At 36.1% G+C, this 20113-nt stretch overlaps 2 protein-coding genes across 4 annotated transcripts; both read right to left on the reverse strand.

The window, feature by feature from the left end:
• Nucleotides 1-1082: 1082 nt before the first annotated feature.
• On the reverse strand, nucleotides 1083-4440 carry ifit8 (interferon-induced protein with tetratricopeptide repeats 8). 3 transcript variants are annotated; one of them, XM_083539752.1, is made up of 2 exons: nucleotides 3889-4440; nucleotides 1083-3391 (listed from the first exon to the last, which is right to left on the reverse strand). In XM_083539752.1, the coding sequence occupies exon 2, from the start codon at nucleotides 3361-3363 to the stop codon at nucleotides 2074-2076; it is 1290 nt and encodes a 429-aa protein (XP_083395878.1). In that variant the 5' UTR covers nucleotides 3364-3391; nucleotides 3889-4440; the 3' UTR covers nucleotides 1083-2073. The 3 variants fall into 3 exon arrangements, with proteins under 3 accessions (XP_083395878.1, XP_083395879.1, XP_083395880.1); XM_083539753.1 differs by having other exon boundaries at nucleotides 1083-3388; nucleotides 3889-4010; XM_083539754.1 differs by having other exon boundaries at nucleotides 1083-3367; nucleotides 3889-4007.
• Nucleotides 4441-5100: 660 nt separating this feature from the next.
• Nucleotides 5101-7927, reverse strand: comtd1 (catechol-O-methyltransferase domain containing 1). Its single transcript, XM_083539755.1, is given in 9 exon segments — nucleotides 5101-5315; nucleotides 5457-5590; nucleotides 5684-5702; nucleotides 5706-5738; nucleotides 6221-6232; nucleotides 6234-6340; nucleotides 6440-6545; nucleotides 6812-6924; nucleotides 7768-7927. Coding segments are annotated over 9 exon segments (726 nt in total). The 5' UTR covers nucleotides 7817-7927; the 3' UTR covers nucleotides 5101-5162.
• Nucleotides 7928-20113: the final 12186 nt, after the last annotated feature.

Consider the following 20113-nt stretch of genomic DNA (forward strand, 5'->3'; position numbering starts at 1 on the left):
AGAGACCAGAAAGTATTCAAACTTTTAATGTATTGTAATAGTGTCCGTTATTTTCTCGGTGGTTGATCCATATTCAGAAATAGTAATTTTTGGTTTTGCTCTGTCTGTACACGCTGGCCAATCGAAGGTTCACGAGATTCACCTTTGACCTGTTTTAGAGAACTAGTTGATCATTGGTTGATCTGATGCTATTTACTTACCTACATTATTGAAACTCAAGATTCATCTGCACAATTCATCAATTCAAGACAGATTTGAAAAAGTTTTCAACAAGAATTTAAACTTGACAGATTCTGACAACTGGATTAACCATTTTACATTCAATGACTTAAACAATAAACAGTTTTTGGGGTTAAGATATATTTTGATCAGCATGACATAAACAACTGATAATGCAGGAAAAAGTAGAAAATTTTACACAATCGATTAAATGAATGTACAAAAGCATTTGATCAAAGCAAAAAAAAATTGCTTTTATGATGTGCACAAGTGACTAAATGATGTGCAGGTTGATCAGGCTGGAATTAGAATAACACTACTCTGGTTTTCCTGTAGCTGTAGTCTGGCTGTAGTGGCTACATTCATTAACTGTTGGTTTTCAATTCATTTAGTTCCTTCTATAGGTTATAATACAATATACTCTCTCACTTTAGTTCATCTTAGTCTGCTGTCCAGCTTTAACCAATACTCTGACTGGAATGTGTTGCTATTAACTCCCAGAAAATATTAGTGCAGTTTGCCTTTTGTACTGGTGTACAGCATTAACTTCACTTTAAACTTTACTTTGCATAATGTGAAAACATAGTTTGCAATAGCATAGTTTTATTGTCATAACAAACGGAGCTTGTGTAGGTTTTGATGGTGAAGGCCAGTATTACCCTAACGTGAGTTAGCTAGTTTTCTGCTGTGTGTATACCTCATTAGAATGAAAACTTCAGCCCTTGGGACCCACTGTCAGCTTTTCAATAATACACAAGAGGGTATAGCTGGCCAGTTAGATCAGTAGTAAGCAAAAAAAGATTCACAGGAAACTGGACTTGCCAATCTCTCTTTCAGGCAACATATATACCTTTCACTTAAAGCATTTAAAACTTTTTCTTTATTTGGCCTGGATTGTGGTTACAGTCATGCAAAACAGTCAGAGAGTGAGTAATTGAGAGGGACACACACACACACACACACACACACACACACACACACACACACACACACACACACACACACACACCAAACAGTACACACGTTACAGCGAATTAAGGGATATGGACAATTATGTGCTCAGTTAACTTGCAGTTACCAAAAAGTCTTTGTTTTAACAATGCTGTGAAAAGTTCTAGATAACTAAATAGTAAACTAAAACCTAAAAACTGTTAGCACATGTACATTAAAGGAAATAATTAAATAAAATAGTTTTTAAATGAGTGCAGATGCCTTCAGATAAATGTATTTCGTGATACACAGTTAACAACCACCTATATGTGGCATATTTAAAACTACAGAGAAGCCCAGCTGATTATTTATAAATATAATAACAGTAAATAAAGTGACATAGATCTATGAAAAAGACTTTTAAATCAATCTTAATGCATCTGTGCAACATATAAAACACATAAACATGCATATATACATAAAATCATTCCTAATATGATCATGTAAATGATACATGACCACTATGGGCCACTATAAACCACCAGAACAGCTTCTACTGAGATTCTACATGCTTCTAGAAAATGTCATTTTTTCAAAGGACAGAAAGGGTGATTTGATAATGGTGGAGTGTCAGTCTAAAATCTACAATAGGTTTAAAAAAATAAAATAATGGAATCATAGCATAAATGCAATCAGTCCGAATAACTTCAACAGTTTTCTTTAAAAAGCAAACTTTATGCAAAGCATAAATAATTGCCACCATTCTCTTAAAATCATGCAACAGATAATAAGCAAATCTGTTTAAAATCACATACACTATTAAGCAGTGCTCCTATAGAAATATACTTTACATTAATTATGATTAGTGAAAAATCTATGTGATTTGATATCAAGGTTTATCTTTTTGCTAACAAAATGCTCATTTTAATTCTTCCTATTTTCTCCTAAAGAGTTCATGAAATCTCGAATCTGGTACACATCGTTTCTAGTATTGCGAAGGACTTTGTAGAGTCTGTTTTTGCAGATCTTCCATTCAGTGGATACTTTTTGCAGTGCCATACCCTCTTTGTAATATTTAACTGCTGTTGCCTCTGAGCCCAGATGATACAAATTGAAATCTCCATAGAAACGGTGCCAAGCCTGGAGATCTGCAGGTTGCAGGTTGGGGCGTGCGAACAGCTCTTGGAACATTTGCTTTGCTTTAGCGTAGCTCCCAACTTCAGCATACCTTATTGCTAATTCAATCTGCGGGTAAAAGAAATCTGGATTTAGGCGAGCTCCCTGTTCTAAGTGATGTATGCAAAAGCTCAGGAGCTTTGGATTGTGCATGTCACCCATCTGCATGGCTTTCCAGCGGTAATTATTAGCGATTTCATGATGCAAACGTGAGGAGTCAGGAGCTTTTTCCAACATTTTTGTCAGCACCCCCAATGCCATGTCATAGCACTGCTCTTTCTTCATGAATTTAGCAACACTCAGAACAACACTCAGATCATATGGAGCTATGTCTAGTGCTTGCTTTATGTGCACCCATGCCTCTGCATTTCTCTTATTCTTGTAGCACTTGAGGCCAATGAAGACATGGATCATGGCATTGTCTGGGGCAAGTTTTAGGGTCCTCTTTAGTTGCTTCACTGCAGGCGACTCTTCAAAAGGTATGCGCTTTTCCTCCCTGATCTCCAAGCCCTCCAGGTGAAAAAGAGCGAAGGCATAGCCAGTGTTCCACTCCTTGTCCTCTGGTTCTTTCTGTAGAGCCGCATTAAAGATTTCTTTTGCCGTGACGTAGTGCTTTTTTGAGAAACGTAGAAGAGACCACGCCTTTTCACTCAAGACCTCACGGTGCAACTCTCCTGCTGGAGAAGAGAATTCTCCAGAGATTTGTGCCAGTTTCTCCAAATACACTTTGGCCATAGTATCATCAGCCATTAGATGGCATAACCAGGCTAAATTTCCATACATGACAATATTGTAGGAATTCTCATGTTGTGTTTCCTTCGCTTTTTCCAAACTTGCACGTGCCTTGTCACTGAAACCCTGCAAGTGATAAATGTAAGCACAAAAATTTAACTCTCTCTGTCTAGACTTCCCTCCATGATCGGTTTGGGCTGACAGACTCTCTGTGAATTTGATCTCCAGGTAATTGAGATCAGCATCCTCCTTCTGTAAGTCCCAAGTGAAGTGGCACTCCAGTTTCTTAAGTTCCTCCTCAAGCATTTTTCTGTAGACAGCAAATAAAAGCCTGCTTAAAAATACAAAACATCACAGGAATTCCAATGGTTTTCACCACAATATCTGGTAACAATTCAAACCATTACCAAATCTTTTTTATGGCATAATGTGTTAAATTGCTATCAAACCAAAGAAAATACTGTAGAAACCTATTGGAACCTGGATGCCTAATGATGTCTAAATGGTCTCTCATTGTGTCCAATGTCAGTAGACATTACTAAAGGCGTACTATTGGCCCACTAAACATAAAATTTCACCAGTCACATGGCAACAAATTAGCAGTTTCCACTAAAACCAATAAAATTACAATTACAAGCATCACACTATATATATATATATATATATATATATATATATATATATATATATATATATATATATATATATATATATATATATATATATATAAAACATTAGACAATCAGCTTTTACATCATTTTCATTCTCAGGTTTTTAACTTCTGGTAGTGAACATGCATTATAATAGTGTGTAAAATATATAGCTACTCACTGTCTGATGATTTGTACTGCAAACCCTTAAAAAAACTGTTATGTGAAAACCACTGGTGAAGAGTTAGTAGAGTAAAGCCAGTGCCAGAGAGCTGACTTAGGTTTCACTTTCTATTTCTGCAAAAACATAATCGAAACTTGATTTTCCACGTGTACAAGCCCAGAATTCCTGTCACGCCTGGACACAGTCATGGAAAAAAATTAACTACAGACATTTGAGGTGAACGTTATTTAATGTTTTACACTGAATCTTCACTCATACGCATGATTGTGTTAATAATTATGTTTAGAATAAAGGGATATATTAGTTAAAAAGACACTGTTGAAGGTCGCCTGACAAGCGACAAGAACGGACTGTTGGCACCATCTAGTGGCCATTTTTTCCACACAAACGCATTACTGTTATATGCAAATGCAATACAAATAATACACAAACACAAGTAACTTTTTCAAGTAAAAGTAAATAACGGAACAAGCAAAAAACCCGAAAACAAACAAAGAAAAAACCTGTGGAACAAGCAAAAAAAGTTTGTGTAACATACATAATTGTACTCTAAATTGATGTCCACACATCTCTGCACTGTTACTGCCTTTGTATTTATTTACTTTACATATGTTTAAAAATTATCACTATAACTTGCTGTAAATATGCCATATATTTATTTGCACTTTTGCATGACTGCTACATTTTGCACTTCTGGTAGATGCCAAACTGCATTTCGTTGCTATGTACCTGTACTATGCAATGACAATAAAGTTCTATCTATCTATCTATCTATCTATCTATCTATCTATCTATCTATCTATCTATCTATCTATCTATCTATCTATCTATCTATCTATCTATCTATCTATCTATCTATCTATCTATCTATCTATCTATCTCTTTATCAAAGTAGCAAAGGTAAATATCATTTTTGCTTTTTGTGGTTTGCCTGGAAATACTGTTTATGTAATTTAACAGTAAAAACCCATTCAGCTGGAGTACAAATGTAACTATCTCCATATGAAAAATAACCACTAAAAACCTTCAGTCTGCAGGCATTCAGCTGCAATTATACGGCTACAAAATCCACTCAGATTTTTTAAAAAGTATGTGGTTAAAGAGAAAAGACTGAATTTTCAATTTATTCAACATTTCTCAAGCCAAGAAGAAGAGACCAGTAAGTTGCTGAATTATGTCTGTGTGAATTATGAGTCAAACAGTCACATAATATATGATTGAATTTTTTTATCATTAACATTTATACAAGGTCTTTTACATGGCTATAACAATTATAATTTAATAGCCAATGTGAGGCCGTCACCCACAGTGAGCATGCTCAGATCCACTCGCTGGTCTTTGTGGAGTTTCTTATTCAGCTTGTCAATGACCTGGGTGGTGACGTCATCTTTGTCAGGGTTTATGACTTTCCCTCCCCAAAGGACCTGAGGAGTGCATGGATGCTAGATCAGTGTGTGTTTGTGTGTGTATGTTTGTGGCATGTCATTGAGGACATTGTTATCTTTGTTGATTATGTTGTATTCATTAAGCAGGCACATACAGTTATTTATTTACATAATACTTACATTATCAATAGCTATTATGCCACCTTTACGAATAAGCTGGAGGGATCTCTCATAGTAATTGTCTACATTTTTCTTGTCTGCATCAATGAATACAAAGTCATAGGTTTCAGCTTCACCAGCCTCTAGGAGGTCATCTGTACAAAGATCAAAACATGTACACATGTAGGTTTTCTCTGCATAGAGTGAAAAAAAAAGTAATGTGTAAAGCAGAAATATAGCAACATTACCCAAGGTTCTAAGTGCATTTTAATGCCTGATGTCAATTTTATTTTCTACTCCTGCCTGGAAAAAAAGAAGTTTGCACTAGTCAATTTTACTCTTGATTTGTGTAATAGTTGTGCTGTACAATAGCTGCCCTTCTGCCCTTGGGATGCAAAAACACAGATAAAGCAAAACACCGTGATGCTTGACTTTGCAAGCTGTGTCGACACCAACACCGAAGCTGACAGCAACAACTACTACAGTCAGCATTCTCTCATCTCTGATAGACATTTCGGCATCTCTTCAATTTCCAGGTAATTAGGCTACATTTAGTCTGTCCACCAGGGGATTGGAGAAAATCAATCTGGCTCACTACCTTGCAGTTCTTTAAAATAGAGCAGTAATCTTCAAACAATATATATATAAAAAAATTTATGTTCTTTTTTAAATCTTACTAGATTTTGTTTTGTGTGTTATTTGTCCAGCTCCTGAAAGATCTTCAAAGTAGCAGAGAATATACATTTTTTTTTTTTACAAGCTTTATGTAGCTTATGTTTACAAACCTCTTTAAAAAAACGGCTTGGCAATTTTCACATAAGTATCATTGATTTCACATGCCACCACACGGCCATCCTCAGGAATAACCAAAGCCATACTCAGGGTGTTGTATCCAGTATACATGCCTGAGAAAAGGAACCAGATTCACTTTATCAGAGACATGCATTGGTTATTTACTTGAGTGTCTAGTAATATAAGCTCTTAATGTGATCTTGTATTCTCACCTATTTCAATGGTTTTGTTGCCTTTAATCAGTTTTATTAGATTAGCCATGAGCTGAGCTTGTTCTCGTGACACCATCATAAGGTTCCAGGGATCTTCCATTGTTCTTTGTGAATTATATATAAAGATTATTTAAAAAAAAAAATAATGCATTGGGCAACATAGATAAAGATGCGATGCACATGCAATTTCTTATCATTTGTTTGTTAGATCTCAGGGTAAATTTTACTGGCTTCTAGTGTCTAATATCAAACAGGCTTGAAGAATTAAGTGTGTGTGTAATTCTGTGTTTTTATCTTGGTGATTTTTGTAATTTTGTTAAAGGGATGAAGAGAAAATTAGCAATTTGAGTATTTGTATGTGAGTACATGTACCTGGTACACTTTATTCAGCACTGAATGCTCCCTTAGAGAATTTTTCACCACATAATTGAGCAGTTGATTATCTCCTTTGTGACTTTTGCCGATAAAACTGATTGGTCCAGCTCCTTAAAACACAATAATGTTAAATAACAATTATTATTAATGCTACACACCTTTTTGCAAACATTTAGCAAAATATGAAAACTTATAAATGAGCAATATTATTTGTTCAGAGATTTGGATAGAAAGTGCTTCAATTCTGATATTTAAAGTACAGCTTTCCTTTGTCTTTTATCTCTTGATTACAGTACTACAAAGTAATACTTTTCTTCATAGTCCCAGAAGTGACCAGAGAAATATATGAGCTTCAAACTCCAAACTGCTGATAAGTTATTTTACTACAAAACACAACAGTGTAACTACATTTAATCTAAAATGACTGGCAGGATGTGGGCAATGGGAAATGTTTTTTTGAAAGACCTCAATAGGCAATTTCTGCAGTATAATAGTCCTTTTTTTATTTCATTATATAAATATATAAAATATTTACTCACAGTACATTATCTAAAAATCTGTACAGATGGATAGTTTTTAATGCTATCTTAGTAACATTTTGAAATTGTTGCATTTACACAACCTATGTTAAATTCTAGTGCATCTGTAATAGATGTCATACCGTATAAGGTTTATAACGAGAAATTTAAACTGAAAAACTGAAAATTATTTGAATTTGCAAAATGCTAAAGCACAATGATTTTTCAGTAACGATCATTCGCAAGTAATACATATAAATGTGTGAGTAATATTGACGTTGATGTTGATATTAAAGGTTGATCACTTATTTGACACAGCTGTTCAAATGTAAATATTAATTATAATATTAATGTAATATTATTGCAAATGTAGAATCAACCTTTCTTAAGTCTTATTAAAATCTCTCTGTTCTATCTATCATGTTTAAGGCTTACCTGATAACGCCTGCAAAAGGGAAACTAGGAAAACAATCTTAAAAATCATTTTGAAGCTTCTTTTAATGTTTTCAGCAGGTGCCTTAGTCCGGTGACTAGTCAGTGCATGAGTTATTTATATATCAAACATGCACACAAGCAAAGGTCGATTGCATGTTTGTTCTATTCCAGGTAAACAGGAACATCTGTTGTGAAAGTGCATAATTTTGGTGATGTTGAAATAATATCCAGGAGTTGTGCAAAGTCATAAACTTTGATCAAAAAATCCAAAATAAAATATATAAGCAGCTGACATATTATAATAAATAGCCACTCATATTATTGCATGCATTGCAAAAGCTGTCATGTATGTAATATTAGGGTGCTAAATAAATACACAATGCTTGAAACTGATTTAGAGTTTTTTAGAGATATACACTTGTGTACTATGACAACGTTTCCATAGAGTAGATTTTTGCCTTTATATAACATTTAGTCTAATATTTAGGGAATTCCATTGCTTGTGTTATTTATATGTGAGCTACATTTGGAATTTCCAGGACTCTGACTCCGTTATGAGTGAGTGGGTAAAAATCAGCAGTGTTGCCAGCAGTGAAATAGCTGGAGGTGAAATCAGTGCAAACATTGCACTTGCTTACACCACAACTGTTGAATTTTTTGTTTGTTTGTTTGTTTGGATTTTCCCCCAATTTCCCCCTAATTTAGTCTTGTCCAATTCCCACCCATCAGCAGCTTTCTCCTGTCACATGACAGCTACCAACCCGAGAGAGTGAAAGCTATCACATGGTTTCTCCGAGTGAAGCCAGTCGAATGCTCATGTAATGTTGAGGGGGGAGTAACACACTCAGAGCACTATCAACTCCCTTCTGCATCCTAGAGCTCACAGAGGTTGTAATTGGCTAGTGCCACTTTGATTGACAGGGGACAGAGAGTATGCCACCCCTCCCTCACTGATATCATGCCCAGTTTTGTTCTCTTGAGCTCCTGGGCATGGATGGCTGTGTCACTCTCTTGATTTGATGTTCTCTTGATTTGATAAGATCTTATGATGTTCTGCTGAGAGTGTAAACACTTTTCTGTTTGGATTCTTTATAAATAAGAAGATTATTAATCATGAAATAAATGAATTAATATTTTGGATACACTACGGACTATACACAGCTGGCTAGGCTGTTTACAACAATTTGTGCATTCCTGTTAATAGTGTAGCTGATGGAATTCACTTATTTGTTCTTTTTCAACTTTTTTTGATGCACATTTACATTTCAAGTCAGAAGTTATAGTCATGAAAAAATTGTTCCACCATGCCTGCTGATGATGTCACTTACTCTACTGTACAGAACAAAAAAATTACATAGTGAACACAGACAAGTGGAAGACAAGTGGAGTGATACTTTCAGCTGAGTTTAAGTTAAACAAATTAGTTGACTGGAACTGTTTTAAAAATGTTTATATGTCAAAGTAGGTAGGATGCTGGAAAACACCCTAGTTTTTAATAAAGCATCGAAATATAGATTTTTACAAAACTAGGCTGTATCTGTGTGAATTATTTAAGGAAAGTGGAAGCTTACTGCTAAAAGTTTTGAGCTGCACTTTATGTATGGATTTAATTTATAATTATATATATATTTTCCCTGTATGTTCAATGTTAATTGTATCTACTAATAGATAATAGTTTAAAATGATGACATATTTTTTTTGATAAATGAATTCATTGTTAACAAGTACTTCAAGGCATGCATTTATGAGAAAAAAAAAATGGCTTCAATTATCTTCCTATACCAACATAGTCAATTCTTATTTCCTTTCTAGAGTCTTAAAGGCATTTCATGCAATTTTATTAAGGGCAATAATTTATATAGGAAATCGAATAAAAATACAAATGTTTAATGGAATGCTTTGTAGTTTAGGAACAGTGCTAAAATTTCTATAAAATACATGTGGAATTTTTTAGATGCAGAAAAATGATCTATAACATATAAACAGATTAATAACAAAGATTCTGGACAGATTTTCTGTTGTAGACCCAATGTGTATAGATCACCTGATCTATCAAAAAAGAAAACGACACACTGTGCAATTTGTGGTTGTTGTGGTTGTATACAAAAATCACATTACTGCCAAAAAAAGATTTCTTCTGTCAGAACAAATGTAGTCGGCAGACCTGAGACTGGAGCTCAGACTGTTGATTAATTGTGAGCTATATTGCAAATATATTACTATACTGCCCCCTATTGGACAAGACCTCTCTATTGCATTGTAAATAATGAGGATTTCTCATGCTTTAAAAAAAATAATAACTTTTACTACCGCCTAATGACTGACTCTAAATTATACTGTTTACAGATTTGAACGCAATTCTAAACCGGTGCTAAACTAAAGTCTCATCGTAAAATCGATTTAATTTATTAGCACCGTGTAATATTGGCCACAGGTACAATAGTGCCTGTGGATCATCTTCCCACATATGACGGTGAAGTTCTTGCTGTCAGTCTCCAAAGTGTGTGCACCTCCATGAAAAGTTGTTTACTTCGTCTCATTACTCACAGTCCAAAACAAGCTAAGACTGTGTGTGCGCGACTCAGAGTTCGTCTGCGTGTGAGTCTGTGCGCGAAAGCAGGAGCGGGATGTCAGTAAAATATTCCCAGTGTTGGAGGTGGGATGGTGGGGCACTCTCGGAGGAGCGGCATACTTCCTTCACCGCTTCTCTAATTAGGTATGCGCGGATGCAAACAAATCCCCCTGCCCACACGTAGGTATCAGTGAAATGAGCCGTGACTGCTGCTGTCTCTGAAACTTGCCCGTGCCTCCTGTGATGACTGAGGGAGGGGAGGAGGGATGGAGCTGCCACTGTATGTGTGTGTGTGTCGCTCACGTCCGCTGGGTGAAAATAAGATGCTCTGTTTTCACATCCTCTCTCCCTCTTCTTCCTCACTGCTCCCGGCTGCTTATGTGACGCTAATTGTTTCTGCTCCTTGTTCCAAGCAGCTAGTGTTCAGTGGCACATTGTATAGATATGGCTTTGTCCATGTGCTCCTTTACAGACCTCCTAAAGGCCTGAAGACATGATCTTGCCACCTGGGGACTGTGCCTTCCTTCCTAATACCTAACTTTGTTTGGTGTGGCATTACCCATTACCTGTCAAGGTGTCACGCTCATATTGGCAAGCAGTTTGTGAAGGGAATTATCTCTTTTTATTAAATATATATACATGAGCTGTTTGTTTATGACACTTCAATTTAATTTTCCTGTATCATAAAATAGCAGGTACTACTGTAAGAGCTATACAACTCTTTCAGACAACTGTATAATCAAATATTATGAATATGATTATAAGCTTATGGTATGGATTTAATGGAATGTATCCTAGAGCAAGTTGATATCAACATGAAGTAAATAAAGATAATAGAAATGGTGCTACCTTTGTAACATGGAAAATATTTACTGTGTAAAAGCACCATGGATTCTGTTGGGTATATTTATGCATTAAACAATTTTCTCTTTTACAGCATTACACTGTCAATTATATATATATATATATATATATATACATACACACAGTTTTTCTCACAAAGTTTACGAATCTGATTTTTGGATTATTTTCCACCTCAGCAACACAGGCAAAGTTGAATTCATATGCCTAAGAGAGAAACAAACACATCAAATATTCTTAAAGCTGGTGTTCTTGCACTTACAGAAAGCACTTTGTTTGTTTTTTTTCTTTTGGGGTTCCTTTTTCTTTCTTTTTCAAAATATTAAGCTTATTACCATACATTTACAGTGAGAAAATGTAAGTGTAAATGTAAATATATTTGTCATGCTCTTTGTTCTTTTTTTTTTTTATCTTGATTTGTACCTCATCAATTTCTAAAATTGACTATATATATATATATATATATATATATATATATATATATATATATATATATATATATATATATATATATATATATATATATATATATAATATATACATATGTATGCTTATGACAGAGATCTTATATTAAAATGATAATAGTGCTACATGCCCTGCTACAAATATAAAAAGCAGATTGTTAAATACACTGGTAAAGAATGAGGCAGTGGAAAATGCTTTTCTTGTTGTTTTGCACCAAGTGGCAGTGTTGTCTACATAATAACACATTTTAGTGTACAGTTGGCCTCCTGTTCCACGCCACCATTACTGTCCAAGAACTGTTTTTGTTGCACTTCATGTTAAAAAAAACAAACATGTCTATATAATGTATATATAGTACATGTATACTAATGAGTATATGAATGGTAAGATTAAATAATTAAAAGCAATTGTATGTGGTGTGTTTTAAGCATTTTGAAAACATCACCATTGTTATTAATTTTCTGTTCTTTACCAGGAGTTAAAAAAAACCCTGCATTATTATTATTATTATTATTATTATTATTATTATTATTATTATTATTATTATTATTATTATTATTATTTAGCACTATAAATGAAAATGAAATGTTACCTCTTAAAAAAAAATTGTACACTTGTTTTGGAAATAGAATGGCATGCTGGCTCAGTTTGATAATCTGATTTATGATACATTATATGATCCTGCCCTTATACCTCTTCTGTATTGTACAGCTGCACTACACATGTCTGCATAAATTTACATTAGAGTGGCAGGTGCACTTAGGCATCTTTTTCTATTAACCTTGTGTGAAAATAAACACAGATTTCAATTTCTATAGAGGCACAAGAAGAAATGACACTCCTCAAAATATCAAATAAGGTGCTTGGGGGCAATCATGCCTTTGCAAGCCTTCTAATCTGAAAGGCACTGACACCTGAACCAAGGTGGAAAAAAAAAAGACAAATGTCATTTTTTTTTTCCAGAAACAATTAGGGAGGAAAGGAAGGCTTCCACTGCTATGTCGTGGCTGTCTCAGGTTGTCTGCTTGGCAGTGCTGTTTCAGTGTGTATATCACTCACTACTGACGGCTGCCTGTTCTTGTCAGTCACAGCTCTACAGTACACACACACACACACACACACACACACACACACACACACACACACACACACACACACACACACACACACACGCGCGCACACACTCTTGTGTGATTTTGTTTCACATTTTTGTGACATTAACATGCTAACACTTCCACCTACATAGTCAGCATTAAAAATAATTGTCACTAGTTTTCTGTACCTGAAGTGATTTAGTGTGAATTTGACAGTCAGAGTTTCATGCACAGATATCCAGCTAAGGTGACTAGTTAAGAATAATAAAAAAGAACAAAAATAAAAAAATATTATGCACCACTCATTTGTCTGCTGATGGATTGTGCAGCTTAACCACAGGGAGAGAGAAGCTGACACACGTGATAGGATGTTTCAGTACTTTTATCTCCATAATGCTGACACCAGGGCTATTTACACCACCTAGTGCGTCTGAAACGGATGTCCTTTTTTGTCCAAAGTCACTAATTTGTCCTATTCTTATTCATGCCTCTGCTTGTGAATGTCCAATAATTGCCATACTTGAAGTGCTAATGATAATGTTATAACCTGGATCAATTTGCTATGGCAATTGGCCCTACTTAATTGAGTTGATTATTAAGCCTGTGTGTCCTGAGGCTTGCCAAGACTGACCGAGAGGGCAGGATAGAGAGAAAGAGGGAGAGATAGAAAGAGAGTTCTCATTAGATTATTTTTGTGTGGGTACAGAGTAAGTCTGAAGTGTTCTAGTTTAAAGGCAAGAGCCAGAATATAGAAGATCAGGCTGATACTGCCGGATCTGAATTTAACCCAATAATAAAAAAGAAAACGCCTTATTGTCATCTGTTTCACATTATTGCAAAACCATGATTTCTATACATAAGGGAGAATGAAAACTGTAGCTGTATAAAATACTATAATGTAAGATATCCCAAACATATCCCTCCATATTTTGGACTAAAATATTAAGCAAAGTTCAAACTATTGACTAATGCATTGTAATTTGGCATGATTTATGAATGGAATAACGTTTATTTTATTACGCAAAATGCCATTTCAGAGTGCTACACTCTGAAATAAATGTTTCATGGCCTATTTACAGCTGTGTTATTCAGGAGTGAAAAACTATTCTTTAAAGGAGCCATTTTGGTGTTTTTTACTTCACCCCCTCCCTTTATTTGCAGCATGTATCAGCGGTTGCGGCGCAGTACTTTGAAGGGAAAACAGAAATCCACCTAATGTTCCATGAAGACCATGGTGAATTTATATTGATGGGAGTGTTGACTCTGAACCAGATAACCATAATTTTTTCATAAGCCACCGGGAACGAGAAGTCAGTCAGCTGACAGGTGTTAACACTGAGAATAGTGCCGTGAATAAGAAAAGGGACATTCATAAGAGCATAGTTGTATTTTCTCTTGCAGAACGTTTTCAGAACTTGTGCGCCTCGCCCTGTTAAGTGTATAGCTGGAGGTTTTACTGGGACTCAGTAAACACCACAATGCATGTCAAATATGATGAGTCTTGATAGCTGTAAAACATACCCAAGGACTGTTCCTCACTTATTATCTGTAGCCGTGCCCTGGAGCCATGTCTGTATCCTCCCTTGCTCGTCAGCTTTGCCGGGCCGCTCTGGGAAGCCATTGATTATTTTGGCATGAGATGGGGAGAGGGAGAGGTGTGATTTTTTTTTTTACTTTTCAGTTGAAAGAAATAGGGGGGAAAATCAAGAAAAAATAAATATTTGTATGTGCACGTGAGACGGAAAGAGAATAAAGTTGATGCATCCTCTGGGTCGTATGTGCATGTATGTGTGTGTGAGAGTGTGTTTGGAAGGAGTGTCGCAGCGCTTCTTCTCAGAGGAGCAGTCTGCCAACCCCAGGCTGTGCGGCATTCTCACCAGTCAACTTTACTGCCTTTATTTGGGCTCACGAATGGCTGCCTGACTTATCAGCTCCTGCAGGCTGTAGTGGGTCTCGGGAGCTCTGTGGAGCCGCTGTTGGACCAGCACACTTGCGCTGTATTAACTTTGCCTGGCTCCAGCACTGAGGGGAGGTGGAGAACACTGCATGGCTCCAGCCAGTGGACTTATGTGGCTCCAGGGACAAGACTTTCTGCATCTGCTCAGGCCTTCATTCCCAGCGCTTTGCTCAGCACACATACATCAGATAGATATTACAGTAATCCAAAGGTAATACATTAGTGTGCCATGGGGACACTGTTCTAGGAATAGATGCTTCAACTACTCACCCTTTTTTGTCAGGCCTGAGTCTACATTTCCTGGAGAAAACTAACATTTTTATTTATTTATTTTATTTTATTCTTTCCTTCTTTCTTTTTTTTTTTTTGCAGTGTCACTACTGGAATTTATTCTGAAGTAATGCACTCAGTATTTTATTCCTAATCACACTGCCCAAAGGATTGAGGCATATTTCCAAACAGCAAACACATCTTGCATGCTCTTATGAAAGCAATATATTACTTAAGCACTTAGCATCCCAGAGAGGAGGAATGAAGATAGCCGCACTTGTAGTCTGTTTATAAAGCTATATTACTTGCGAAGAGTCCCTCTGGGCTTTAGGCCATCTATTATGGCAAATACTGCATATTTATCTGCGTTGTTTTACCTTCCGGTTATTATAACACAGATTTGTTTAACTTAATTTAGTATTCAATGTGTTTTATGATGAACACTCTGTCAAACCATCTTAGACATGCACCCTGGATTGGTTATATTGCTGAAAGAGATGTTTAGAAAAAGAAAATTACAAATACACTTATGCAGGCAGAACGTAAACATCATTAATGTTTAGATGTATCAAATCAAATAATGCGGGGGGGGGGGGGGGGGGTCAGCTATAACACTCTTTATTGACTGTAGTTCATAAAGTCAGCTACAGAAAGAAACCTGTCAGGAAGAGCACTGAACAAGACACCTCTGACATCTTCGCATATGGCGAGCCATATGTTTGCTTGATAGACAGTACTTAGACAGGGCAAGAAAAACAGAAACAAGTTCTTGGCAGTCGAAGCACTCAACCTCCCATTTAAAAGGAAATAAAAGAGCATAAGTCCCTGGTGTCTCTCTGATAGAGCAAACAAATATATCGCTAAAGGCTATATTCTAATCGGCAAACTCATCTTGATTGATATTATGACAACAAATACTATATTACGCCTTGAAATTACTACTTTTCATTATTGTACTCGACTGCTAATGCCTGGAAAAAAAATTTAACCACAGGGTACTGGAGTAAAGGTGGAGGCAGCTGGATCAATATCATCTTTCCAAAAGTTTATCAGCTTTAGGGCTTTTATAGAGAAGCTAGGCTGTGTGTTTGTGTAAATGGGGGATGTGTGGATCTGCTCCCATCCCCATGTTAGCCGTTGTCAGCGGAACCTTAGATAGCTGTCTGTCTGTAAGACTGACAGGCCTGCTGATAAGATGATGGCATCAGAAAGAACCAGCTGACAGCTGCTGCTTGACAGGCTTCATGGCTGCCTCCACAGCAGCTCCCGGCTCTACTCTGCTTTCCTCAGTGCTGCTGAGGAAACACACACACACACACACACACACGCAAACATACACACATGCGTGTCCCTGGTTGAGGGGCGGAGTGAGGCTGTCATCAGCAGATCTGTTTTTTTGGTTATGATGGAACTAGAATGGTAGTCATGGAAGACTCTGAGACGTACATAAGTGCTTGTGTGTGCATTAAAGGAAGATGCAGTAACGGAAGTTTGTAAAAAATTATAGCCTGAAACGTGACTACATCTATTTCTTGCCCACACCGTTTCCCCTTGGCTGAAATTGTCTTTAAAAATAAGACATTATAAATAATTTTTCAAGTTTACATATTCATTTAAACATATATGTGCACTAAAATGGAGTCAGTTTCTCCTTATAAACTCCTTGATTGAGTACTGTCTATCGACATCTTATAGCTATTCTTAAAAGTGAAAGGCCCAGAGTGAGAACAAATATGTCAATCATAAGGCTGTCAGTGTTAACTGATACTCCAAAAACAAATACTTTCTATTCAAAATGTGTCAGAGCTAGTCTTTATCTTTTGAAGGAAATTGCACCTATTGTATAAATGTGCTACAGAGCCACTTAGGTGGAATGTTGGGTATTTTGCCATTAGGTATAATCAGAAATGAATGCATTGAGGTCAGTAGTTAATATTTTGATGCAGCAAATTTTATCCTAATCATGTCTCATGACACAAATCATCACCATGCTAAGGTTTGGACATAAATTTCTTATAGTCTCACACATTTTAAAATACAGTAATTGCCAAGTATTATCTCTTTGTCTTGATATATATCTCATGGTCTCATTATATTAATTTGTGGCTAAAAATTTTTTTTTTAAAGAACCACCATGTAATTACATACATAATGTGCTTACACAGAGTCAGTTAGTTAGTCTGGTCAATTTCCAATTTCATTTATGCCCTCAAGATGACTTTCTTTATATTACATTTAAGCAATATTACAAGAGCGAGTGTGCGTTTAAATTGAATATCGGCCCGGTTGTGATTCGTTTGTAGACATGAGGCCACAATTGTCTGCTGATATTCACTATAAATGAATATCTTTATGTAACTGCTACATAAAGCTACGTACAAATTTCATACAGCAATTCTATAAGCAAGAAATTAATATTGAATAACTGACATTTCTAGACACAATAGAGGCAAATGTTTTGTTTATTTTTGCTCTCTAGGGGAACTAGATCACAAAAGAATCTTCATTCACTTTATGGCTCGTCCTATTGATTTGCACATCATATTGATTTGGACAATCCTGTTAAAGGTGGTGAAACAGACTTCCCTTTCTGGCAAGCTTTTATTTTTTGTGGGGTATTTTCCCCGTTTTTTTTCCTGATATAGTAATGGGTAATTCTCAATCCATAGGTCAGTTATCCCCTATCACACAACAGCTACCATCCAGACCAGGAGGACCCTGTAGGACCTTGGAAGATCACGTCAAAATAGACGAAGATTTTTAAAAACTGCTTCCATGCAATGTAATCGGATGGTGTAATATGCTAAATATATAATATGATATATGCTATCTACAATCTTTCATCATACGTTTGCTCACAGTTGCCCATGAATGGCTGGTGTCAGTTTAATTGAAAGGAGCTCTCTTTTTAAAACAGTTTTGTTCTTTTGGCTTCCCAGCCATGGATGACTGACATCGTCAGCATTCAAACTTTCAATCTTCAGATGACAGAGCAATAATGCTATTCTGTTGCTTTATTTATATTCATTAGTTACATTTTCATAAAAGGCCCCGATTACCATATCTCTGCCGACGTCACTATTATTGTAGTAACTGTTTAGAACTATCACAAGAAGTGCAACAAATACGAGTGGAATGATACAGTGGTATATTCCAGTGCTGTTACACTAAACACAAGCTCTGTTGAAATGCTGCTTGCTTAATCAAATTAGTGGACCTGAACTAATGCTTGTGTAATAGCCATTGTTATATTCTTAATTAGTGTCCTTAAAGTGGTCGTGTGTCTGAGAGATCATGCTGGCATTTTTTTTGTCACATGAGACAGGGAGCTCTGGTACAAACACACTCACAGAGACACACAAAAGCAGATTACTCATTACTCATTAAAACCCTAATCCCTAATATCCTAATGCAAGTCTCAATTGCTCAGTTATATTGTGAGGTTTCATCAAGCAACCAAGCAACCAATGTCTGCATCCCAAAATGCCCTCTGCTTGCTTATTTTGACAGTATTTGCAACTGAACTTCAGAAAAAAACGTTATATATTTTCCCTTAACAAATTAATCAACACTTTAAAATGAAGCTCTATGTATACAGAAGTGACTGTATATATATATATATATATATATATATATATATATATATATATATATATATATATATATATATATATATATATATATATGTGTGTGTGTGTGTGTGTGTGTGTGTGTGTGTGTGTGTGTGTGTGTGTGTGAGAGTGTGTGTGAAAAATATTGTGAATCTTGTTGATTTATAAGGGCAAAACCCCACTTTACATCATGTCCAATAAAATGACAAGCCAAATCTAAGCAAAACAAAGTAGGAAAGTAACCACATAGGAATTTAATATTCTGGATTAACAGATCATTTGTTCTAAACCGATAAAAATATAAAACGGAGGTATTTATTTTTTAAGAATGCATGCCAGAAAGGATCTAGAGCTGTACACAGTAATAAACAAACTGTCATATAAAAAAAAACAACAATATTTTGTATGACAACTCATTGGTTTTAAAAAAAAATGCACCAGTAGTCTCAGGTACACTTTGTGCAGTTTCATAAGAAAATGAACTGGTGAGTATCTTAGAGAATCTGCAACAGTATTTCTTGAGATTTTGTCCGTCAAATTTGCTTTAGTTTTTGTAGGTAAATCACAACAGACTGCATTATCATATATGTCTGAGTGGTGTTATATTATGTAATGTTACCCTGTTTACTGGCATACATCATCTCTTTTGTTAATAAAGTAAAGTTTGAAATCTAAAATGTTTGTATGCTTACTAATGACATCTATAATAAAATGAGAAATCAGGGTGCGAAAGAATTTTTTACAGTACTGTACATTTCATCAAGCAGCCACCTGTTGGATTTGAACGACTACACAAAACAATTATTTTTCAATCACATAACCAAAGCTGTGGGTCTATTTGAATTCAGGTTGTCAGTCACCTTCTGCTCACTTGCACTTCTCATGTAAGACTTATTGCCAGCAGCTGGGACTTCAGATATAGCACCTCCTTGTCCAGCTTTTTCAGCTCCTCAGTCTCAGTGCGTGCTGGCCTTTGAAGTTAGGATCGGTGCTGTAACTCATCTGACTGCTTTACATTTCCCCCTGCCTGCCATATCTTGCAGCACTGAAGCCGACTCGGTTGGCAACAGTGTGCTGCAGAGAGGGGGGCACTGGGGAAATATCCCATTTCTCCCTTTAGCAGCCAGAGCAATGGCCTCTTAATATAGTTAATGAGAAAAAGGGTGGCTCCATGAATCCTCATGAGGGAGTAATTGTCAGGCCTGCCCGAGGAAGATGAGCAGTGCTTGTGTGTGTGTGTGTGTGTGTGTGTGTGTGTGTGTGTGTGTGTATATACGTGTGTATATTGAACCGTTGCTCCTAGCCTCTCACCACTATGTGACACCTCTCTCTCTCTCTCTCTCTCTCTCTCTCTCTCTCTCTCTCTCTCTCTCTCTCTCTCTCTCTTTCCCTCTCGTTCTCTCTCTCTCTCAGCCCCTTGGGTTGACACTTTTACTTGATTATTGAGGAGTTATCAGCTCACCTCTAACCTACAGAAAATACTGTGCAATTAAAAATGCCCCTGGGTATAGAGTGG

This window comes from Silurus aristotelis (assembly GCF_946808225.1).
Source record: "Silurus aristotelis genome assembly, chromosome: 4".
Lineage (NCBI taxonomy): Eukaryota > Metazoa > Chordata > Actinopteri > Siluriformes > Siluridae > Silurus > Silurus aristotelis.

Coding starts and splice junctions, on each gene's coding strand:
- ifit8 (XM_083539752.1), bottom strand. CDS start 3,363: ATGCTTGAGGAGGAACTTAAGAAACTGGAGTGCCACTTCACTTGGGAC.